This window comes from Scomber japonicus, chromosome 4 (assembly GCF_027409825.1).
Source record: "Scomber japonicus isolate fScoJap1 chromosome 4, fScoJap1.pri, whole genome shotgun sequence".
Lineage (NCBI taxonomy): Eukaryota > Metazoa > Chordata > Actinopteri > Scombriformes > Scombridae > Scomber > Scomber japonicus.
In genome coordinates, this window is record NC_070581.1 from 28477620 (window position 1) to 28502812 (window position 25193).

At 40.1% G+C, this 25193-nt stretch overlaps 1 protein-coding gene across 2 annotated transcripts; it reads right to left on the bottom strand.

Annotated features, from left to right (window-relative positions):
• Positions 1-365: 365 nt before the first annotated feature.
• On the bottom strand, positions 366-23401 carry fam120c (family with sequence similarity 120C). Of its 2 annotated transcripts, none has more exons than XM_053317273.1 (17): positions 21743-23401; positions 18380-18626; positions 18113-18195; positions 16741-16869; positions 14358-14460; positions 14184-14257; positions 13481-13752; positions 10294-10456; positions 10102-10185; positions 9742-9913; positions 7017-7266; positions 4497-4611; positions 2684-2893; positions 2241-2481; positions 1980-2115; positions 1201-1264; positions 366-995 (listed from the first exon to the last, which is right to left on the bottom strand). In XM_053317273.1, the coding sequence occupies exons 1-17, from the start codon at positions 22265-22267 to the stop codon at positions 741-743; spliced, it is 3123 nt and encodes a 1040-aa protein (XP_053173248.1). In that variant the 5' UTR covers positions 22268-23401; the 3' UTR covers positions 366-740. The 2 variants fall into 2 exon arrangements, with proteins under 2 accessions (XP_053173248.1, XP_053173247.1); XM_053317272.1 differs by having other exon boundaries at positions 1980-2136.
• Between the last annotated feature and the right edge of the window lie 1792 nt (positions 23402-25193).

Genomic DNA, 25193 nt, shown 5'->3' on the forward strand with positions numbered 1-25193 from the left:
TAACCGGACGTCAAACTCTGATCATCTCTCTGAGCTCATGTAAAGACACAAATCTTAACACGAGATGGCTATGGCAACGAACCGCATCGACACACACGCACGCACACGCACACACACACACACACACACTCAACGACCGACCATGGCGACCAGGGCCTAGATGCTGTAACCATGGAAACCACATCCAATCTGTCACCGTAACCGCAAGCTTAAACATCTGTGTGCAGAGATTAAAAAAAAAAACAATGGGACCATTTGAAAAAAAACAAACAAAAACAAAAAACAAAACAAGAAGAAACTGTACAGGTACCCATACTCAAGAGGAGGGGCAGGAGGAGGGGGGGGATTGTTTAAGTGGTGGGCGGTAATGGGGGGTGGTGGGAAGTCATGGGGTGGGGGGGCTTCAAGCATATTTTACTCTGAGTGCGGGAGGGAGGCAATTAGGATTTTTGAGGGGTGGGGCGCTTACAGACTCATGGAGAAATCCTCTCTTCATAAAACAATGTAAAACCACATGAGAAAAACTAAAAAGGGAGTAACAGCTAACTGCTTTGGCTTATCACACGGAGCAGCAGAGAGGACGAGGACGAGAGCGAAACACACCCCCGGCCCCCGCGCGTCGCTTCCTGCTCCTTGTGATAAATGTGCACAGCTAGCAGGCAGGGCTACAAAAACAGGGAAAGGCAGTCGAACACAGATAACTCTCTCAGAGCAGTGCATCCTCGGCAAGAGGAACGCCATCACTCTTCCTTCTGTAGCGCTCCGTCTGACGGGCAGTCGTCAAGGCAACAGGGGGCCTCCTCTTCCACCCCCTCTGATTGGTTGTCTCTGCTGGCTAAGGCACACGGGATTGGCTGGGCCACTGGGGTCAGCTCCAAGGGCTGGCCGATGGCGGAGGCTGCCGAGCTGCCGTTCAGCTGCTGGGTCGCAACCTCTGGCGTGGAGCCCGCCTCCTCTGAGGACTTTGGGGGACTGCTGGATGGGGGGGATGACGTCTGTCGGGAGAAGCAGAAGAACAGCAGAAGATGTGAGAAGTAGGTTAGAAGTCGGAAACCTCTCGAAGGAACTCCCCCAAACTCAATCTACTAGCCCCATTTCATTCCTATTTTTATTTGGAATGATACCGAGTATTTATGTTTATGTAAGTATATAAAAACAAAGTTAAAAAAAAAAAAATGAGTGAAAGTGAAAAATTCGTACCTGTGTTCTGTTGGCAGTTGCCTTTTTCGCTCCCCTTACTTTTGTTGGGATCTCTTTACCCCTCCTGTGATGAAGAAAAAAAGACACGTTGAGAGATGCAAAGTACAACCAGTATCAGCGTCAGTAGTACGTCAGCATTTAATACTGAGAGATTTCACACAGGAGTTGGTTCATGATAGAAAAAAATAAATCTAGGAGTTTGTTTCTGATAAGCAAATCTTTTCTCTCCACGAAAAACGACTCTCTACTCTCTACTTTGTGGCAGCTTGTCAAAAGTCAAATGTTGCATCTGAAATATAAGACGCTGCTGTGTCAGCTGGTGTTATTTCCTGGTAGAAATAAAGTTGCAACACAAACGCCTCGATCATGGAGTGGACGGTGTAACAATGTTCTTAACTGTGCTTTGTTGGCGTTTATTTGTTGTATAGCGATGCTCGATTCTCTTCTGCTATTTCCAATGATTGCAACACACACAATGAATGATTGTTATACAGTAAAATAAACCCACTGTCCCCCACGAAGACTCCCCCCCCCCCCCAAAAAAAACTACTTCCTGTTCAAAGACGATGCTTAGTTTTTATACTTGTCAGGTCCTACGAATTAAGAATTATCTTTAAGTTTATTAACAGCAGCCTGTCTGTCACTAAAGAAACTGATTAAGATTAATGCAGCGACTGTTCTTAACTGGTTTTCAAGGTTTTGGTTACAGACAGACAGAATCTGTTAGTTTAGATCTAAAAATAAAATAAAATAAAATAAAATAAAATAATCGTACTCACCCTTTCCCTGCTCCCACTGACACCACCTGCATGTTGAACCCCCCTCTCCCACGGATTGGTTTGTTCCCTGCCCACTGGCCAACCACCATGCCAGCTATCTCCAGTTTTCCTCCCTGAGGGGGGATGGACTGAATGCCTGAAGAAAGACGAAAATATCCTATCACAGATATTCTTTTGTTATTGCAGAGAAATATCTACATATGTCTAAAACTTGATTATAGAATCTGTGCATGAAGGTGGAGAAAAGGAACGTCTCCTTACCTGGGAAGGCTCTGGGTCTGTGCTGGGCAGGGTGATGTGGATGATGTGGGTGATGATGAGGAGGCATGCCGCCCATAGGGCGAGGTGGGTAGAGAGGAGGCATTGGGTAGAAAGGGGGCACCATGGTAGGAGGGAGGAAGGCAGGAGGTGGAAGAGGAGGAGGAGGAGGAGGCGGGCGGGACAGGTTAATGCCCTCGAGGATCGCCTGACGCATCTTCTCCACCTTGGACACCAGCTCCTCCTGAAAGAGAGACGACAGATTCAGAATTTTAGCTTTCTGCACACTTAGATTTTAATCACTTTCAACTTATTTTACCCAGTGCTATGGCTAATGGGGATCCTAATAAACTAAACTAAACTGTTAACTGAGGCCTAAAGATGGTTTCTGGACTTAAAAAGACATATCACATCACAGGTTAAGTCTTGCCCCCTCAGCTTCGTACCTGCCCCTCACACATGTCCAACAATGCAGCCCGGTCGCGTGCGGCCCGGGCCAGTTTGCTCTGGAACAGTTTGCCGTCGAAGAAGCCCCAGGGGCAGCAGTGTTCCCATGGCAACGGCTGGCCACACACATCATTGATGAACAGTGCTGTGTCGACGCCGGCCATGAAGAGAGCAGCCAGCTGCACGCCGCGGGCGTCCACCTTCTCCACCTGACAGGCGACACACAAATGAACAGTGACAGCAGCTCCGCATCATACTCAGGACAGAGAGAAGAAGAAAAGATACAAGTAGTGACAGAGAAGAAAAGGAGGAGAGCTTTGAATCATGTGGTCCTGGTCTATCTTGTGTCTGGGGAAACGCTTCTATTTAAATCACTCTCACAGCAGCGAAGCTCAGCCAGTTTCCATTCGGCTCCATTTTAACTGATTGGGCCGCTCAGATCTGACTCGATCTGCAGCCATCGGTGTCTGGTCTATTTTCTGAGCACAGCGAGGAAATCTGACAAGAAAATATACTGATAATCTATTATAGATGATATAGATCAGCTAAAAATATGCGCCTGGTCTATTTTTGAAGGGAGACGAAGCTGCACAGAGCAGATTGAGCCAGGCAGGAAGTCAGACGCAATGACGCCATACAGCATCCGGCCAATTTAATTTTCTAAATAAAGCACACTGAGCTAATGAGGGACAGAAGTACTCGGTTCATCTGAGTATAATGATGATGGCGTCTGCTGTCCATCCTCCCACACACACACACACACACACACACACACACACACACCTCTATATGTTATTAGAAAAGAGCAGAGAAGCATAATCTCTTGTTGAGAAATGCGTTTTGTGTTTGAACAGCAACTGACGCTTCCGTATCCGGTCTGAATACGTCACTAAAGGATATGATGTCTGGCGATTTTCTGTTTTTTTCCTACCATCTTTTTATCTCGAGTGCAGAGCCAAACCAACAATTAACTCATCTTGTGTCTCCAAAGCCTGATATATTATCTCATTCCTCTAGCAAACAAATTAGAGAAGCTCTGTAAACAGATCCACATTCCTGGCGTCTGCCATACAAGGAGCTTCCCTCCTGAGGGTTTACTATCTTATCGCTGTTATGACTTTTTGGAGCGGTTTCTAAACAAAGTACAGTAACCAGGACCTTTGGGGCAAATTAACATGACACCCAGTGGCTGTGGATCAAAAGGTAGGAGCAGTCTCAGGGGGTAGAGCGGTCGTCCACTAATCAGAAGATCAGCAACGTGCCAATGTCTGCTTAAGCAAGACACTCAACACCAAACTGCTCCTGATAGCTGCGCCAACGGTGTATGAATGTGTGTTAATGGGTGAATGTGTGTAGTGTAAAAGCACTTTGAGTAGTCAAAAGACTGGAAACACGCTACATAAGTACAGGCCATTTATCATTTACCAGTGCAACGGTGTGGCTCGATGACGTGTGTTTTTAATAGTTTTCGGGCAACAAAGAGGGATGAGAGATATCAGACTCTGACTATACACACAATACTTCTAAGTAGGGTTGTTTCAGTTCATTGTTGCTTTGGCTCTGCACATGACATCTGTTGACAGGAAGAAATATGTAGAAAATCGCCAGCCAAAGCCTAAAATATCCAGAAGCTACACCACTGACTTAGAGGCTTTTTTAAATCTTGCACCACTAAAGTTCGTGCTACTCCGAGGTGAAGAAGAGGGAGAACTTGATCAAAAGCCCAAAAAACAAACAGTAAAACCATAAATATAATAAGAATTGTGTGCAGGAACTCATCTAATAATGACGCAGTGATGAATGGTGTCTTACCTTTAGTTCCTGTAGCTGGTCGGGTTCATAGAGCTGGTTGGAAACAGCCTGCGCCAAGAAGGCATCGAGCTCATGTCTGTGGAGGATCCTTCCTCCAGGCCACTGCATCATATACCTGAGGAGGAGGCAGAAAACACACACACCTAACTATAGAGCACAAACACGGAGCTACAGGGTACTGAGAGCCAATAACTGATTCAACTTTATATCTGACCTAATTAATGCTTTATTTTATTTATTTTGGACACATCTGCAAATCAGCTCCATAATCAATAAAATAAACATAAGACATAACAGAAAAGTTTTAATTAAATTACAGTACAAGGATGAGACAGTACAGATATATATACACAGTACCAATCAAAGGTTTGGGCACTTTCCCCATTCCCTTAAATGACAGTGTGTGTCCAAACTTTTGACTGGTACCGTATACTGCCTCATCCTATATTTCTATTATTTTTTATTATCATTATTAAAATCAAGTACAGATATAAATTAATTAGGTCAGATTTAAAGTTGAAGTGATTATTGATCCTCTAATAAGCAAAAGAGCACACACATATATACAGGGTTAGCAATAAGATCTTTACGAGAAGAAGAAGAAGAAGAAGAAGAAGAAGAAGAAGAAGAAGGAGAAGGAGAAGAAGAAGGAGAAGGAGGAGGAGAAGGAGAAGAAAAAGAAGGAGGAGAAGAAGGAGAAGAAGAAGAAAGAGGAGGAGAAGAAGAAAAAGAAGGAGGAGGAGGAGGAGAAGAAGAAAAAGAAAGAGAAGAGGAAGAAGAAGACGAAGAAGAAAGAGGAGAAGAAGGAGGAGGGGGAGAAGAAGAAGAAAAAGAAGGAGAAGAAGCAGCAGAAGAAGTATAAGATGAGGAAAGAAAGAAAGAAGAGCGCCACAGTAGAAAATCATTGTATACTGTACATCTGAAGCTAACAAGTTGTTCCTGTCTGTGTTTGAATTGAACACCAACCGAGTGTCAAATCTATAAAACTGACGTCAAAGACATCACAAACGTTTAATATTATAACATATATTTTTAATTTTTAATATTTAGTCTTTAACTGCTGTCAGTTTTGGGTCGCTGCTGTTTCACACAGACAGAATAGACATGTCTGCACATGTTACCGACACTAAACAGAGCACCGAGTTATCATATTTGACTACAGTGTGATTTTGAATACTACCGTTACATTTACAGCCTTATAACAGCAGAGTCATGTTCACAGCAGACATTGTGACTCACACAGGAGTTTTATTAACTATTAACATTAACAATAGCTCTGTTTTATTAAAGTGTCCCAGTAAGTCATGACAGTTTGACAGTGAGCCAAAAAAAACAAATCAAATAGCTAAAAACTAATTAAATTTTGTATTTACACCATTATTTTTCCTACATGTCAAAAAGTCTTGTGTGAAAAAGGCTTTTAGAGATTATTAAATTTGTAGATGTCTTTCAACTCAACAAGCAAGGACAACAGTTTAATAAAGCATCTAGGTGAGGCAGATAATCGCTGGTATTGTGCTCTGTGTCAACGCTGTCACGGCTTATTGGAAACTACTGAAAAGAACGAAGCCATTATTAACATATTAATGTTATTAGTGACACCAGTGGGTTTCGCTGCCATGACTCATTGAAATGTTTCCTGTGAAAAAGAAGCGTTAACATTTTGACATCAATTTGTGAGAGTGGGAGAGATACGTATTCATCCTGAATGTTCTCTATAAAACCACAAAGCCTTGAGTAAAGGTTTTAAAAGCAGCAACTATCATACGTTTTGTGTTATTTATTTACTCTTATGATGCTGGATGTCCATTTTAAATATGGTTTAACCTTCCCAACGAGGTGACATCAGCGCATCGTGCATGTCCATAAACGACCATCCTCTCCTTTAGTCTTAAATCCCAAACATGTACAGATGTATTTGAGAAGTTGCCGTCTTGAGTAAAGAATGAAAAAAGAGGTGAAGTCCTGCTACTATTGTTTGTTATTTGGACTCTAGATCATTGAAAGATATTCCAATAGAGCCCCAGAGTATAACCCAGTGTCCAATTGGTGAAACCAGTATGTTTTCATTAAAATCTGATTATTATATACAGGGAAATAAATGTGGACTAAAATGATGAATTAATATAATCCACTTTTGATATGCAACACTATGTTTTATCACAAATTTTACATCATATGTCAAAACTTATTTAGAAAAAAATGGTTGTTTTTAGGCATGTCATGCTCAATATTGACAAAATGCTTTACAATTATTTTTTTTTAAATACACTGTAGGTGGATAAAACATCTTAAAAAATGGTTTAATGTCATTTCAAATGACATAAAACCAACAAAAATACAAAACGTAAATTTTAACAAACCTGATGCTGCTTTTAAAACTATTTTTAAAAGATATTTTTTAAATTGCTCATCTTGCCTACCCTTACTTGTCACTGACCCCAATATAAATCTTCAAATGTTCATGCTCCCTTTACGGAGAAATTATACAGCCAGCCGTGGTGTAGAGTGCCGTCATACCTGAGCACGCAGCACATGAGCAGCAGATGCTGTGGGACTTGTGCTGGGTTGAGGAGGGCTGGGCAGTCGGAGCGTAAGCAGGCCAGGAAGGCCCTGGTTCTCCTGGAGCGGTCCTCGCTGGCTCGACCCAACCACAGCCGCCGCAGGTTGGGGCAGGTCCACTCCCGGAAACACAGGGCCGGGACCAGCTCAGGAGTCAGGGCTGACTTGGCCTTACCGCTGCTCCACTCTTTGACAATCACTGGAGGAACTGTGACACAGAGACGAGAGAGGGAGTCGGTTTGGATGTGTGGATACTTTGGTTCAAAACAGAGATTTTCAAAGAGGGTGGAGGGCCGAGAGATGGTTCAGAGATAGATGAGGTTTGGGGAATTACTAATAAATGCCTTCAGACAGATCTTTTCATGTATCTTATTCAGTCTGAAGTGTTTCAAACAGAAATTTAAGGCTGTCTTGGCTGAATTGTTGATTGTCTGTGGATGGAAATAACATAATCATAATCTCACAGGCAACCAGGAACTGAGTGAAACTTCCAGACTTTGAAAACCCCGGTTTAAAAGATCCGATGCAGCAGTGGTTCCATAAATACATTTGACACAGTTGCACATGTTTCAGTGCAGGTTGATAGTGAAAGGTTAATAGTGCAATATTATTCAAAACGTGTAGCTGACACACTCCTTCCAAAGCCTCTAACAGTGACGCTGCAGGTAGGATTTCAGTGTTTTTCCAGTTACATATAGTTGTTACTTTGACCTCACAGTTATAAGACAGTCTCTTAATGTCATGAAATATAAATGAGGGTTAAGGCCTTTCTATAAAAGCAGCATTTCAGGAAAACCACATGTGTAATTACTAACCATAACATTTTGATCTTTTTTATTAAATATTCTAACCATAAACTCATCCATTAATGCCTAAACAACCAGGCTGCTCAGTGACCTGGTGGTACCTCTCCCAGAGTTTCTGGCTCAGTAACACTGAGAGGTTCATTTACTGGGAATTATAAAAAGCCTTTTCCTGTTCGGCTGATCAACCTGTGGGACTTTTTATCTACAGAACTCATAATGGATCATAACCAGGAGCATTTTAAACTCAAACTCAAACAGTTTTAAAGAAGGATCAGTCGAGTTGTCATGAGTGATCTGCTGCTTATTGATTTATAAAACCTTTGTGGTATTTTTCTGTATTTCTTGTTTAGTTTCATATGTGCCAAATTATGGACAGGATATAAATGCTGTAGTATGTTGCCTAAGTCCATGATCCATCCTTGTCCCTATACAATTAACAAATTGAATAAACTACCATATATTACTCTTGTACATAATGCTACTTTTTTTTTACTGTATTTTATTATTATTTTCTTTCTATGTTTTCCTCTCCACTTTGTAAATTTTACCCATCGTAGTACTAAAAAAGAATAATCTTATCTTTAAAATAATACTGGGTACTTATCATTCACACCTATGATTATTCATACTTGTGTTTGTAACTTCAAAATGTCCTTTGTTTGAAAAGCATACAGAGCAGCACATTTTATATAAAGCTGCTCCCTTCCTTAATTAGTATTCTGACATGTCAGCAGATACATAACCCCGACAAATCCACTTCCCATTAGTGAAAGGAACAGAAAAAAAGGGCTCGATTTAGATACACGAGGAGGATTTCACTTGTTACAGCAGCCGAGTCAGAGATCAATATGAAGAACTGACACGGTGCCAGATAAAGGGTTGTGGAGGCGTCGAGGCAACGAGAAACTGTATAAACAACAAGAAAACAACATCTACATGACACCAATATTCACCGTCTTCATTCATTGATGAAAGCTTTGGGTCAGAGGCCTTTTTTTAAGTTTCAACAAAAGGCACACAAAAAAATTAGAGGAAGAAGGAAAAATATGGAAGCTTTACTGACGTCAAAACAAACACTCTCAGGTAGAGTGACATTTAACTAGCTGCACCCAAACTTCTGCTCCACTAACTTTCACTTCTATCGATGGTTTGTTTCATTGTTTTTTTAATATAAAGTTGAAACCAGTACTTATTTGCTATAGTTAGTATTTGCTTTCATTAACTGAAATCATCAACAGTGCTGATAGTCGTCTATATATTCTGAGGAACCGACACTAGGTACGGTTATCATTAGAGCTGCAGCGACAGAGAATAATCTGAGGAAAAATACCAATAATTAGTCACAGCTTCTCGCAATTGTTGGAATTTTTAAGGCTTTAATGTATCAAATATGACAAAGTGAATATTTTTAGACTTTGAACTGTTGATCAGAGGAAACTAAACATTTAAAAAGGCTGACACGGTGCCAGGCTCTACAGAATCATAACAGGAATTGTGGACTAGTTCCTGACATTTTGTTGGATTAATGAAAATAATCACTACTTGCAACTCTCATAATCAGAGTTTGCAGAGTAGCATGAAAACAAAAACTGACTGACAAATTAGGAAAGACACTGAAGGCTCCATATGTGGTCTTGTCACTGAGCTCAGATGTGTCCTCATATTTCAATGTTACAAGAAGAAATAAGCTACCTGAAAACTACAGAGTCACAGTTATCAAAGAAATTATCGAAAGGAAAAAAAAAAAAAACATGGAGAATTTTACACATTTTACACAACTCAGAATAAATCTGTAAGCAAGTGTTCAGTTTTTATAATCATGTTTTAAATGAACTACAATCAGCCCTTGTCTTTCCCCTCTCGATCCCAGTACCTACCTTCCAGGGGAGCCCTTTTGCGGAGGGCGAGCCTCTCCAGGCGGCGGTGTGTTTCAGCCAGACTGAAGAGGACGCCATAGGCATACTGTCTGGCAGCACGGAACAGCAGAGAGGCAGGAGGCAGCTCCGAGTTACACTCATCCTCTATACACACTGGCATCTTCATCTCTCCCTGAGTGATGGGCGGGTATAGTGGGAGAGGAAAAAAAAAAAGAGACAAGGGAACAGACAGAGATTAAAGCGAGGACCAAGAGGTCTAAGGAGGTTGATGTATTATCTTTGTCACACAAGATGATTAAAACACATTTTTCTGATACTGGTGAAGAATGGATGTCAGCAAAAGAGAGGAAAACTGTTTACCTTGGTCAATATGTGGTAAATCTGAGGATACATCAGTCCTCTTCTGTGTCTGTGCTCGGCTACACGAAGAACCTCGGCACTAACCTAAAAATGATAAAACAAAAAGAGGGAAAAGAAAGTTGGGAAAAAATTCAACTTACAACTGTGTGTGAAAATATGTTTTTTGGGAGGATTTTTTTTTTGGACGCTCACCTGAGGCAGAGGGGGTGTGGTTATGTCCATGTGACTCCGCGTCGCCATAGACAGCAGTGACGGAATGTTTGACCCGCTCCCGTTGCCTTGGGAACCGTCTCCGGAGGCCGAGCCCCCCCTTCCGGCGGGATCCTCCCACCGAGAGGGCTTGTCCGTCAAATGGCTGCGAGGAAAAGGAGGAAGGAGGGAAAGAGGGATCAATTTTGTTATCCTGGCCTTGGCATGGTGTTAAATGCTCACTTTGTTTCAATAATGACTTTAGAGTATTAGCGTTAATGTAAGCCTCTCAGAAACTTAACACACTCAACGACAGGAAATCCAAGGTGTCCCCATTCTGACTTTTAAATCCCTTTTTTTGTGGTGGGTCAACGAAACAATTACTTCTGTAGCTCTTGTCGATGCCCTGCTGCTTCATCCTTTTTCCTCTTTAGGTGTAATCCTTAAATTCTATAAAGTGAAGCTGCACTACTTTACTGCTTATTGACAAAAAGCCAGCCAGCTACTAACACTGCGGTTGGTGTTGATGTTTAAAAAGGGAGGATCGGTCGCTATTGACTTGAATTTTCTTCAATCAATATTCAATTACATTACAACGATTTTAAATTCAATACGCACACAGGAACTGATATACACTTGTATTTTCATACCTTAAATATTTTATGTATTTATGTATTTTAAGAATGATTTTATGGAGTCTATTGTATGTCTGTTATTGGTGAGCCAAAGACAATTTTCTACCATGGTGGACAATAAACTTTCATTCTATAGGAAAATATCATTTTCTTATAATGCACCTTACACAAAAGGCCTTAAAATTAAATGTATTTATCAGCTGTTCAAAGGCCTTATAATCAGACCTTGTTTTAATTGATTGCTTCAGTGTAATCTTATCTGCTAACTTGTATTTATTAATTATCTTCTTTTCTTTTCTTTTTATTTTACCTAATATTGTTTTGCGTGTTGATGCAATACTGTGTTTGTTTTTCTTTCCATCTGCTGTACTCGGATCTTGATGTTAATGAGATTACCTTATTAAATAAAAGGCTGTGACATATCATGTAAATGAGGGAGTATCTTGTGGAGGAATCGTGACACCTGATGTTTTTTTTCCTTTAATTTGTCGCCCAAATTAAATCAAATCAAATAATCAAATTAACTCTCTATTAGTCATCTGTCTCGTTGGTCTTTATATGATACCTCAGCTTTGTGAAAGTGGAGCACAATGTTGGTATTGCGAAATTTGATACTGATGCTTTAAAAAAGAGCAATTCACTGATTTATCACTGCTGGATTTAAAAAAAAGAAAAGAAAAAGCAGAACAGCAAAAGACAAGAAAACAAGAAATGTCCTCTCGTCTGTTCTGCTTCCTTGACAAAATCTGGCACCTTCGTTACCCACAATGCAACTTGACTCAATTCAGTTAAGTGACATCACATGAGGCAAATAATCAGATTTCGGCCAGCTCCCTGTCCAACTATAAAAGGCTTTTATTTTTATACGACTATTTAAAGCCTTTATTCCTCTTTTTTGAAGTGGTTTGAAAGCCACAACAACAAACTGCAAAACTTCAAACAATGAGCGCAATAAGACTTCACTGAATTACACAATTAGACTTTTAAAAATCATGCTAAAAATGTGCAATCAACCTTTCCGCCCTTACTTTTCTCCCTTTTCTCTTTTCAGCATTACTGTGGTAAAAAATGTCTACAAGTTATCAAACCTAAACATGTAATTAGTCAAAACGTGTTATAATAAAATGCTCCACCTTAAAAGGAACCCCAACTATTAAGACTTATAGGCCTTATTAGATTCGTGTTGGCATCAACTACATAAATGTGCCATAAAAACACTCTTGGTGTCTTAATTTCTCATAAAATTGAAGAAAAAAAAAAATCCTTTCACTCGTAGGTTATCTATATTGTTACATCGCAATGCAGTCTGGGTAGTGACGTCAAATGATTGCATGCCTTTAATCCAAGTCTCTTTACCTTACAGCGAGATAAACATGACTTCTGTTCAGGCTTTTCAATTTGAACCCGAGTGTAATGTTAGTGAGGAGAACAACACAGGAGATGTTACTGTGATATTAAATCAAAATGAAGACGATCAGAGGAGGAGAGGAGAGTGTGTCTGTGCAGCAACTGCTCGCCTATTACTAACAGGGAGGGAGAGGGTGTGTTGTAAAAAGCTCCTCTTCCTGTCAGTAGCTGGATCAAACTATGGCTGTATGATAAAAAAACATTCAATCATTTCAGAAAGCCTGTTAGCTTATGCTTAGTACATTATGAGAATATACAACGTAACATTAAAAACATGCTAATGGGTTTGATTATATGCACAGATATCCTGTAGCATCACAACAATGAGGAACTTCGAACTCCACCGTGCGGCATTGTACTGATATTTTCTCTGTGAGCCGTTAAAACTGCATCTTCAACTGACAATAATATAATTTATCATGATTAGACAATATATCATCCAATAAAAGTAGTTATCGTGACAGGCCTGACAGTTATAGGGCCCGATTTACTGAAGGTTTCTGTAAAAAAACGTGTGCAAACTTGACATCACCTGCAAAAAAATGTGCAAGCTGACTAACGCAGCGCACTGACACTTGCATCTTTCAAATGTGCAAGATACATACATGCTGTCCCATTTAGTACGTTTGCCATAATGAATGTCATTTTTACCCCGGTGAGTAAAATACAGGGAGGAGACAATGCAAAATATGTTAATTTAGCACACGCAAGGTAAGTGCGACTATAAATAATACGTTTGAAGGGCAGGTATTAACCGGCTGTCACTGTGGAGAGGAGGAGACGGAGGCACAATGACAGAACGGATATTTTTCGCCCTTGTAAATAATTTGGGAATAGATATTTTTGGTTTGACCTTGTCACAAATACTCTCCCATATGGCTGTTTTTTCTGTTTTTTCCTCCCCCAGATTAATCTTACTGTAACTCAACAATATGCTTGTTAACCTCTTCCACTAGTATCTCTAAATCCATGGAATCCCCTCATTTGTCATTTGCACAGTTATGCTTCGTAGATCACTGGCAAAATGCACGCTAACCAAACGTGCAATCTCTTAAAATGCAATTTACCCTTTATTTGGGATCTTAGTAAATCAGGCCCAGTGTGTATTAAGGAATGCAAGTCTCTCTTCTACTCTGTCTGTGTCTTACTTTGCATTGCTGTCGTTGGGTTCGTCTCCATCTGATGACGAGGAAGGAGACGGAGAGGGACCGGACTGAGTGCCGGTGTGATGATTGGGTAATCGGTTTCCCCCCTGAGTGGAATCATATGGAGCTGACCAATCAGAGAGGCCCATCTTGCTTGTCAGTGAATCGTTGCAGTCTTGGGACGGCGGTGGCGGGTTCTGGAACAGAGGGGCGGAGCCAGGTCCATATGGAGCATTTTGATAAGGTGGCTTTAACCCCGGAACCTGGGGAGGGAACTAGGATGGAGAAGGAGAGGGGGGGGAGAGAGGGGAGGAAGGGAGGGATAGAGGAAAAGAAAATAGTTTGGCAAAGAAGCAAGGGGGGAGGTAGAGGGAGAAGATCTCTCAGGGACGAGGGGAACTAATGCTATCTGGTTTTATTTTAGATCAAACTATAAGCATCTAAATCAAGGCTGGAGGGAGGATTTAGGATGGAAAGGGCTGCGCTCTCCTCCCATAGCCAGTTACTCCCCTAAATGAGCACATGCCACAAAGGGATTTCAAAGAGCAAAAACTTAATCCACTCTGCTACATGTAGATTCATGTAGAGCAGAGAACAATTATACACACACACACACACACACACACACACACACACACACACACACACACACACACACACACACACAGGAAGATGAGAGGATTAGAAAAACAAAAAGGAAATGTACCTGATTCTTTCCAGGCTGCATCGGTCCCATGTGGCCAGGTGGTCCCCCAAATGGATTGGGTCCAAACCCAGGTACTGAGCGAGACAAGAAGATAAATATACATTTAGTAACTCAAACACATTAACGCGATCCTGACGTCTAAAACTTGTTTCCTGAGCAGTGCTTGCTACTCACAAATGAAAGAGGAGGGCCCCATGTTGGGCGAGCGTGGTTTGGAGGCAGCTGAGAAATACTCCACAGCTTTCTTGAATCGCTCCACTTTGTCCTCCATACGAGACTGTGAAAGAGACGAGGGCGTGAGCTTTGACTACATAACACGCTGCGATCGTGTGGAAGCCTTTTAATGGCCAGCTGAGGGGCGAGCAGGTCTGTTACTAACTTATTCAAGATCAAATCAGAGCAAAGACCAGAGGAAGAAACTCCAACTTCTTGATTCTGCTCCTGAGCTCAGGGTCTTACGGGTCTGACTAAACTCAGCTTTAATATTAAAGAGGGACCACAGGTGCCATTAACACTCTGTGAGCCTGTGTGTGATCTCAAATCTTCTAATCAAGTTCTCCTCATTGTTCCCAGATGCACCTTTGAGACCAGAGGAGGTTGGGCTTTTAACATCAGGACCCCCAAACTGGACTTAACTTCCTACAGACATTAGTTTTTAGGAGCTTGTAATATATTAATGTTGAGGATGTGCGTGTGTACTTTTACATATATTAATGTACACTTACATTTTGCCTTTTACCAGCCTTAAATGATTTTACAGTATTGCTTTAAGTGTATTTTACTTATTTAACATTTTATTATTTTATTTGTTGTTGATCCACTTTACTCATTCGTGCTGTCTCTACTCTTATGATGTGTACTGTTTCTGTTTTATTGGCCGGTGAAGCACTTTGACATTTATTTTTGAAGAGTGCTATATAAATAAAAAATAATATTATTATTAATAGTAACTACACAATCAGTAAAGCTGGGTTGTAATAACTGGTTTCATCTTAAATCCAGGTCACATGCATCTCACCCAAAACACATTGTTGACTGCACCAACCTGTTCGCTTACAAAAAACTACTCATAACTCACCTTTTTAGAACTAGTTTTATTTATTTATGCATTCATTCATGTATTTATTTAATGTCCTTTGCTCCTCGATGTATTTTCAGTGTGCTCTCTTGTTTTTAGTGTTTTATAGATAGCTTTGCTTTTCTTTCTTCTGTGTAAAACATCTTTGAGCACCTTGAAAAGCACTCTATTACTGTTACTATCATTATTAAACATATACCCAGGCTTGACTCAAAATCACCACTTTCTGACTTCCTCAGCCTATCTATGGTTCTCATCTACAAACCGATTTGGTCCTGTTAAATATATAAGTAAGTAAAACGGGTCACAAACAGGTCACACAACATCTAAGGCACTGTAGCCTTCACACACATTACTCAAACAGGAGGAAATAGTATATAGCATTTGTTGGTGACTATTTGCAGCTGTGGATTCGCTGAGTGAGCCAGCAGCAGGATGTTTATGTGGGATAGACTAAAAATAAACTACAAATGGTCATTGTAATGAAGCATTATGTGGATTTTGGACATATGATGAAGCTCAGAGGAATAATAACAATTCTTATTCATGAGATTTGTTTAACAATAAGAACAATCCAGTATGAAACAAGATTTATCCCTTAAGCCTAACTAATATAACAAATATACAAACTGGCTTCTAAAAATGATGATGGGACTGATAGAAAGTTGGGCTGGTTGGTCGACTCTTTGCATTAACTTTTAATCCTAGTTGAGCTTAACATGCTGACTTTTATTGTGTTATTATATTTTGCTTTTATGGTTCATCTTACTCATAATTGTTCTTTTATTTTATCTTGTGTTTTAAGCTTGTAACAGCACTTTGGTTAACTGAGGTAGTTTTAAACGTGCTGTAGAAATAAGCTTTGACTTTGGCTAAATGATAAATTAGAATCAATTATATACGACTATATTTAAGTTGTTTGTTTATTCAGAAGTCCAAAACCAGAAAAAGGACATCATGTTTACTATCATGTATCTCAGATTTGAGAAGCAGGATCCAGTGAATTCACAGCATTTTACATTTTTTTAAACTGAAATGAATAAATCAATTACCAAAATTTTCCATCCATCAATAAACTGTTTCCAGTGCATGAACTCACTTTCAGTCACTACAGCAGCAGTTTTAGCTTTCAGCCTCTCACTGGAGCAAAAAACACTTTTAAAATGAGACGTTGGTGAACGGCGTACAGAGGTGACAATGCATTTAATTTGTCTTTTATGTGCAACACTGCAAACACTACAGCATCCTCCTTCTGATGGACTGAAACTAGTTTTAAATATTGTTGCATATTTCTATAAAAAGGTGGGGTTTGATTCTTCTCTGGTTCAGCACTGATGTGTGAGGAATTTCCAATGCTGACTCAGGCCTTGTGTCAACAGTGATGACCTATTTTTCGGTGAGCAGTCAAACGAGAGTCACAATCATCTTTCTTCTACATTTTTTTGGGGGGGGGGGGGGGGGTACATGTACATGACCCACCTGTGACTGTTTGAAGACATCTCTGGCAATGGCGTCGAGGTTTCCCAGGTCTTTGATGGAGGAGACGTACTCGGAGACGGCCTTGATTACCACCTCACAGGGCGGCAGCACCAACTGATGGGCTCGCACCTGAGACAGAGACAACAGCACAAAAAGGATTTAAACATATATATTTGGTTATATAGAGAGTAATACAGTGAATTGTAAGTGCCACCTGAATACATACATGTTATTTATCCTATATCACCATTAAATCAGATGCTTGAACATGTACATTGGACTTTAACAGTGAATCTGATCCAGAGATTCATTTTTACTCATCTAAATATTCATCTAATACAAGCTGCTACATGATTCTGCCCTTTTTAAAAGGAGTCAAACCTTTAACTCTCCTCCTAAGATTTTATTAAACATGAGAGCAAAGACAAACCTTCCTCTAACGTCTGCATGCCTTAACTGCTAATGTGTGTATTTTACAGGGATGGAACAAAACTTCATCCCTGGTTTATTGGAGGTTTCCAGAAACAGCAGAAAGAAAATCGGGGATGCAGACTTTATCAATTACGGCCTAAAACTATGGAACAAACTACGGATAGATATAAAGGGAAGCCGGTTCATTTAATATTTTAAGTCGAGAAAGCTAAAACCTTCTCTTAACTTTTTCTATCTCACTTCTTTAATATTTTTACTTGTCAGCAGTAAAACACAACAAGGCGTCCCGATCTGTGAAAATAATAGACAAAGAGGAGGCGAGGAATGCCAAGCAGCGGAGTGGCATTTCCTCTGCTGAATCAGCTCGTTTCTTATATCACAGCACCTCCAAACTTATTATCACACTCATACAATGAGCACTTAAAATAAAAAAGGACATGGATTACGACAATTTTTTGAAGTCCAACACAAGAGAAAAAGACTTGTTCATTTATTGAATGTGGGGAGTTGGAAAAGTGATAAGAATTTTATTATAATTAATGATTGTCATTTCCCAACTATGTGAGGGGATTATCTATTACCAATTACTAAACTATCTTCCTGGTCTGTTCATGATTCATTCTTTCCTATAATTTCTATCCTGACTCACTCATTTTAAAAAGGGTGCAGTCTAGTTAACACTTCCTGCAGATGTTCCACAATTCAAACATTTTATAGAAGAAAGGATAACAGCCCCTGATCCATTAGAAAGATCTTAATGTGAAAAAAACCTCAATAAAAATAGGGGGAATTAGAAATAAGGGTCAGTCCCAAGTAAAGATTTGGTTCTCTTTCACTTCATAATCCGAGAAATTACAGCGTTACGCTATTATTGGAGCTAATATTATTTTACAGTGAATTATGGCTTGCAGAGGACTTTGGACTAAGAGGCATATGGTACCTTGAGAGAAGCTAGTGGGTGTTCTGGTCCCAGCAGACTCCAGTGGAAGGCAGCCAGGTCCTCATCAGGCAGAATATGGTTTCCTACGAGAGAGACAAACTCCTTCAAATGTTTGCTGTACTCTCAAAAGAAATGTGCCAAAACTGTGTGCTTCAGATTCAGCGACAAAGGGGGCAGAGTGGAATATATGTCTGATTTTATGTGTGGGTGTGTGTGGGTGTATAAGCTGTGGTATGCAAGAGTGTGTGTGCGTGTGCCGCTCCCTACCCAGCAGAGCAGCGAAGCAGGGCAGGTGCTGTGTCTTGAGCCCGAGCTGCCTGGCAGCCTCAGACAGCAGATACTGGTGTGTGGTCAGGTTCTTGCCGTTCCAGCTCAGTTTGAGTGCGTGTGAGGAGAAGTAGGCGGGTACGTTACAGAGGGCAAACTCAGAATCCTGAGCGATCAGGCCAGCAAATCCATAGTCCCTGTAGAGAGACAGCACTTCCTGGTGGTGGTCCTCCAAAGTCTGTACAACCTGTGGATGCAGAACGGACAAATTCAGCATGAAATATTGATAAAACTGTGGGTGTTTAAAACATAGTGTCTACATCCTACCAGGACCCTGATTTATTTATTTTTTTGTGGTCATATTTAAATAAAAAGGAGCACAGCAGCGGTTTCTGTATTATTTCATGAAGACAACATCCTTAACAAGCATCAGCATTTGCCCAAAATAAACTAACATCTGTGAAACTCACCAGCCACCAAGCTAGAAGTCACTACAACAGGTTATAAATCAACTTTATATCTACAGCACCTTGACAAACAAAGGTTACAAGATGCTTCACATATTCTATTATACATCATTTAACCCTTACATACTGTTCAGGGTCAAATTTGACCACCATTTCACATCCGAGAGCAGTAAAGATACTTCACAGCCTGAAATTTGATGCCTTCCCCTAATGTGACCCAAAATATACAAGAAAAGGGAAATACATTTCTTTCTTCACATTTTATATAATTTTTAAGTTATAATAAAACATTGGACCATAGTATAGTGTCTTTTATATAGTTTATTTGAATGATAAAACCTAAAGAACAAACTCTGTGCTTTCTGAAAGCTTCATTAAGAATACATCATGTTTATCTGTGACTGATGAGATCTTTATGAATAATTTGTGGTTTAGAAGTTTGCTATAGAGACCAATTATGTGAGGAAATACTGTGACGGCTCAGAATATGAGCTGTATGTGAGGGTTAAGCAAAAAAAAAAAAAAAATGACTCACTCACAAACACAATAGTCAAACATTAGTAGATGAAACAAACATAAAATTAATTGAGAAACCAGCTGTACTGACACTTAAAACTTTGCATGCTAACACTTTAAGCTCTCTAAATTACAGGTGAGGAAACATAACTAGTTCAGAAATCACTGCTCATGTCAGATGTGCCCTGCAGAGCCTGTAAATGACGGTGACTCATGTGCACGTTTACGCCTCAGTAAGAGTGAGAGCAGGAAAGAGTCATGATTACACCGAGATTGTAAAGTTAATCTTATTAATAAAAAAAGAAACCCTGTGTTAATCAATGTGAAAACTAAATAATTATATTCAGTTACTTCATTAAAAAAATCTATTTAATGAGTCAAAGTAATCAAATCTCTTCCCTCGAATGAAGCTGCAATATGGGACAGGGACTACAATGCTGACTATGAGGCTCCAGTTTTCAAATTTGTCAAATTTTTAAACAACTAGAAGAATATATGTGCAGAAATGTAATATAAGAATGCCTGTAAGTATATATAAAGCTGAGTAAGAAATTAAAATAATAGGAATTGATTTACATGAGGTGTAATTCAATGAAGCTGTTAAAATAAAGACTCAGTTTCTCCCTGAATATACAACTTGGAAAAACAAGCACACATGGGATCTGTGAGTAATGATGCTGTACGTACACACACACACACACACACACACACACACACACACACACACACACACACACACACACACACACACACACACACAGCATCAGAGTATGTTGTTGTACTATAATGTGGGTGGGATTTTTTTTCCTATTCAAACAAGAAACCTCGCAGGATGCACCGTGACATTGTGTTTTTTTTTTAAAAAGTGCATGCATGTCAGCAGGTGGGAAGCTGGATTTAAAAAGTAAAAAAAAAAAAGAGAAAAAAGTTTAAAGTTGATCAGCTACATTCATGACAAGCCTTAAATATAATATTATGAGTCAAAATCAATGTTTAACTATGTTGTGCACCATATAAGATGTCTACTTTAACCCTTACATACTGTTTGGGTCAAATTTGACCCTTTTTGACATTTGAAAGCAGTTTAAAACTACATAAATCAAATTATTTAAGCCTGACATTTTATGACTTTTCTTATAGTGAATCTATTTTCAGAATAATTTGGTATAGGCATTAATTATAATTATAAAAGAATACCTAACCCATAAGAACCCAGACCCATTTACCCTTCAAGGAAAATTATGGGGGACATAAAACAGACTAAATAGACCACAATGAACACATTTGACTTTTTTTTCTCTCCAAAATACCACTCTAGTGTCAAAGATCTGAAAAGTTACATATATGTCACATTGGGTGTTAATGGTAAATATATTCATTGAACCTTATTCAGGCCGATAATAATAAATGTGTTGTAACAAAGATTTTACCTGTTTATTTGCATTTGTGCAAAATTATAACTTAACTTATAATAAAGGTTTAACAACAAAATCTTTTTTCCAGATTTGTCAGTATGTAAGGCAAAAAAGAGAGAAAAGCTTAAGGTTGATCAGTGGTTTAGCTGCATTTATAAAGAGCCTTAAATATAATCGTATGAGCTATAAATGCTATAGCTATGCCTCATATAAGATGTATACATTAACCTCATATTTATGTTGAAACGAATATTTTTGTCAAAATGCATAAATAATTGTATTAATTATTTTTCTCAATCACTAAAACAACCGAAATGTACAAAATAAGTCACTAAAAAAGCATTACTGTCAGGCACTGGGGATCTATAAATAGTCTATCCACTCAGCAGTTGTTCAACAATGTATGAAAGGTTCATTGAGTTCATGTTATGTAATACATAGGCTAGACTAGGTCATGTTCTACCATACATGTTAGTATCCGCAATTTCAATCAGGATGTAGACGCTGCTTCTCATATCTAAAATATCTATAAAAAAAACTGTTGCACAGGATGCATTTCTGCTCCCAGTAGACCATCCCAGATACAACCCATGAGAGCAGAGGAGAGGAGCAGCAGCAACATCAGCTAAGAGCAGAAAATCTATGCTCTGCTGGGGAGAAACAGCCACAGCAAAAAAAACAACCTGTTAGATAGATCAGGTGTGCATTTTCTCAACAATCAATTTTTACAACTCACTCCCAAATGTTTGGCTAATTTCAGTGGTTGTGGCTGTTGCCCGTGGCTGGTGGTAGTAGCACTTTGCACACAAACAGGAAGGAGTTAAACAGCTCTGAATGATGTAAGCTGCTAAATGGGCGTGCAGCGACAAAAAGGGGGCAAGAAGGCTATTACGTGAACATGGCATGGCAAATGACCACAATAATAAAACAAACTTTTCACAGCACTTGATTCACATATTGCTCACCCGCACTCGGAAGCGAAACATGGCGAGGCGGACGCAGTGGCTGAGGCAGGCCGGGGGCAGGAACCATGCCCGGGGAGGCGGGGTGGCCTTGCTGCCGACGTGGTTGACTATCAGCTGCGCCGTCTGTCGCTGGCCCTGAGCTCGCCTCGCCCACTCGGGCCAGCGCTCCTTCCCCAGTGTGCCATTGAACACCACGACCAGCTCCAGGCCGCCCTGGTACAAGCAGGCCTGGGACAGGGCGGCCAGGTAGCCCAGCATGGCGTTCCACTCCCCCCCGCACACCCAGTCCGTCTGGTAGCCGCCGTACAGCCGCTGCAGGCCGGAGTCAGCGTCGATGAGGATCCTGGCTGGCGGGGGCGGGGGAGGCATGGGCCCTGGGTGATGTGGGTGGTGGTGTGGATGATGATGATGGTGGTGGTGAGGGGGCTGGCGGGCCGCGGTACGTGCAAGCTTTAGGAGATCCACCGGGACTGCAGCCCCTGGACACCGCTTCTCTAGATACTCTTGAAACCCTTGCACTCCCATGACGGTGTTGTTGAGCCTGTGCGTCTGGCCGGGAGCGGGCTCTGAATACGTCCTGTACGCCGTGTTTGTGATGTGGTGTTGGGGCGAGACTGTAGCTAGCTGAAGGCAAGCTATCTAGTCTCTGGTGTAGTGACTAAGTGTAGAGTTTAGTTAAACCCTTCTGCAAAAAAACTAAACCACGTCTCTGCTTACCCAGACTAGTGAAATGAGTCACCATGCACAGTACTACTACTGCTGCTGCTGTGCAAAGTGTGTCAGCTAATGTTACTTTTCTTTTTTCCCCCCCGATATTGAATTCCTCAGTTTTGGTCGTGGGTGCTCAGTTTAGTTTAGTTTAGTGTCCATCCCTGTGGTGGATTTCTGGTGAGATGCCAGCAGCAAGGCCAGTGCAGCTACAGCAGCTATAACCAGAAAAAGTTCACCATATTTCCTGCTTCCATCATTTTGGCTTTTTAACATAATAACCGGCTTCCAAAAAACAAGTTGGCAGCTAAAAAAACGGAAATGCAAAAACAAAGGTGGGTGATTATTATGAAGTAACCTACAACACTAAAAAAAAAGTAGTGCTCCTGCTGCTTGGGTTTGTGCACATGAAACAGATGCAATACTGCGCATTAGTTAGCAACCCACAGGCTGGACATGATGTTACACCCGACAAAAAAAACCTTATTTATTTTAATGTGACAGCTGAAACATTTGACATTAATTCTGCACTACTTCAGGCAAATGTCAGCAGGTGTGTAGCAATAGGTTGTCAGAATATCAGTTTAGAAAATAACTAAAAAAATAAGAAGCGGTGACTGACTGACTAGCTGGACTAATATTTGCTAACTGTTAGCGGCTAGCTTCTGTTAGCGGCTAGCTGCTGTTAGCTGGATGTTAGCGGCTAGCTGCTGTTAGCTAACTGTTAGCTTCTGTTAGCTGCTGGGTCCCCGGCGTGATTTGACGCGTCAACTCCCCGAAGGTGGACACGACGCGGAATGAGATGGATGTTTGACGAAAATAAAAATAAAAGTAACTTAAAAAGAAAAAATTAAAAAAAATTAAAAAAAGCCCGATGATGGGTGCCTCCCTCGCTTTCTCTTCTTTCCACACTCACGGCTTCATGTTGCAGAGAGAGGGGGGAACATTACTTCCAAGCGACATCAGCCATCTTGCGACTTCCTCGCGGCCCACAGTTGAGTGGGAGGGATTGAAGAAGGTGGATAGGGGAGGGAAGGCGCGGTGGAAGCTGGGTAATGTAGTTTGATAAGGGTCTCGCGTCACGGCCGGGTGGGTGTGGTGAGACGGAGGGAAAAAACTACAAATCCCAACGTATATATGGATTTTAACGGTTTGGATGAGGATAAAAAAGCAGGAGAGTTAGAGTAGAATTTCTCTAAGTGATTCAACTGTTACAACCGCCGCTATATGACCGTTATCTGCATATAAACACGTACATATTAACAATATAGCTGCGGTTAAGGCTTAATATCAGCCATATAGAAGACTTTTATAATACTTTGGCAGTGATTTAGGGACTCTGAGTGATGCAAGCTTCTGAATAAAGGAAATAAAGTAAGCTGTGAATTCGTTGTTATTTCTCTCCATGAATGGTGAGACAGGTATTTGCAGTGTGTAGTGTAACAGGTAGACTGGTTCTGTCCTGTCCAATTGTTGAGTTATTAGTGAGTATGTCGCCTCCCTGTGGATGTGTTCAACTCTGCCTTTACCAGAGGAAAAAAAATGTGTGTCTTTTTGGGGGTGGTGGTGGTGAGGAACAAACTAAAGTAGGCCACCGGGCCCTCAAGGCTCTCTGTTCAGTTGCCATGGTGACGTGAAGCCATAGCCTGATGGACTGCAGCTTTTGTTTATTTATTTATGTTTTCAAAAACTTTTATTTAGATTGTTGATCAATAACATTGTAACACAACTTCAACTTCAACTTTGATTTTATTTATGTCCCCAAGGGGCAATTTGTTTTGCAGCAGAACAGAAATACATAAAAACAAACAACACACACCCGAGTACAGTAATAATAATACAGTGGTCAACCACACAGGGAGACACAACCGCAAAATTAATGGCAGGACAATACATCACAATAAATACAATACAATAAATATATAAAGTTCTCAGAAGAACGCATGTGACTTAATAAGTAAGTTTAAAAAAACATGAGGCCACAGTAAAAACTATAAATAAAACAAAACAAAGTAATTTTTGTTTGAACATTGAATAACATAACAACACAATTGCAAAACAGGGAAATTAAAACCCACAAATAAAGACACACAAGAGGTTTAATTATTCACATAAAAAGTTGAAATGTTTGCCTAAATTCTTTGAATGAATAATGTTTTTTATTACAGGTTGTTTAAGATTCAGTAGGGTTTGAAAATAAATGTTTAGGTCAGTTTGTTTAAAGGTCGAAAAGGATGGTATAAGATGGTAATTTCTTTAAGAATTTCATTTTATGAATGTAGAATTTGGCTAAAATAATGAGCAAATTAATGACTAATTGTTTGTTGCTGGAAAAATTAGGATTGTTGAATATAAGTAACAAATCATGTTTTTGATGGTTTTCCCTCCAGTGGTGGAGAGTAGCAACACATTTACTCAAGTAGTAGTACTCAAGAAGTACTACTGTATTTAAGAGGTACAATGTTGAGTATTAACATTTGGTGCTTCTTTATACTACACTCCACTACAATTATTTGACAGCTTTAGTTACTTTTCAGATGAAGATATGACACAATGGATAAGATAAGATAAGATAAGATAAAAGATGACAAGACAACACAACACAACATAACACAACATAATCCTTTATTAGTCCCACTGGTTTCATCTTTGTCTGGCTCACATTTCAGAAGTCTATGAGTTGTTAACAGCTCCATCAAATAGTGATTTTTTACCCTCTAAACTTCTCATATGGTTTCATTTC

Excerpts from the sequence above, each read along its gene's own strand:
- fam120c (XM_053317272.1), bottom strand. The coding sequence starts at position 22,267 with ATGGGAGTGCAAGGGTTTCAAGAGTATCTAGAGAAGCGGTGTCCAGGG. Across the intron at positions 14,461-16,740 it reads ATGTCTTCAAACAGTCACAG|TCTCGTATGGAGGACAAAGT; the intron begins GTGGGTCATGTA and ends TCTCTTTCACAG. Across the intron at positions 9,914-10,101 it reads TTTACCACATATTGACCAAG|GGAGAGATGAAGATGCCAGT; the intron begins GTAAACAGTTTT and ends CCCATCACTCAG.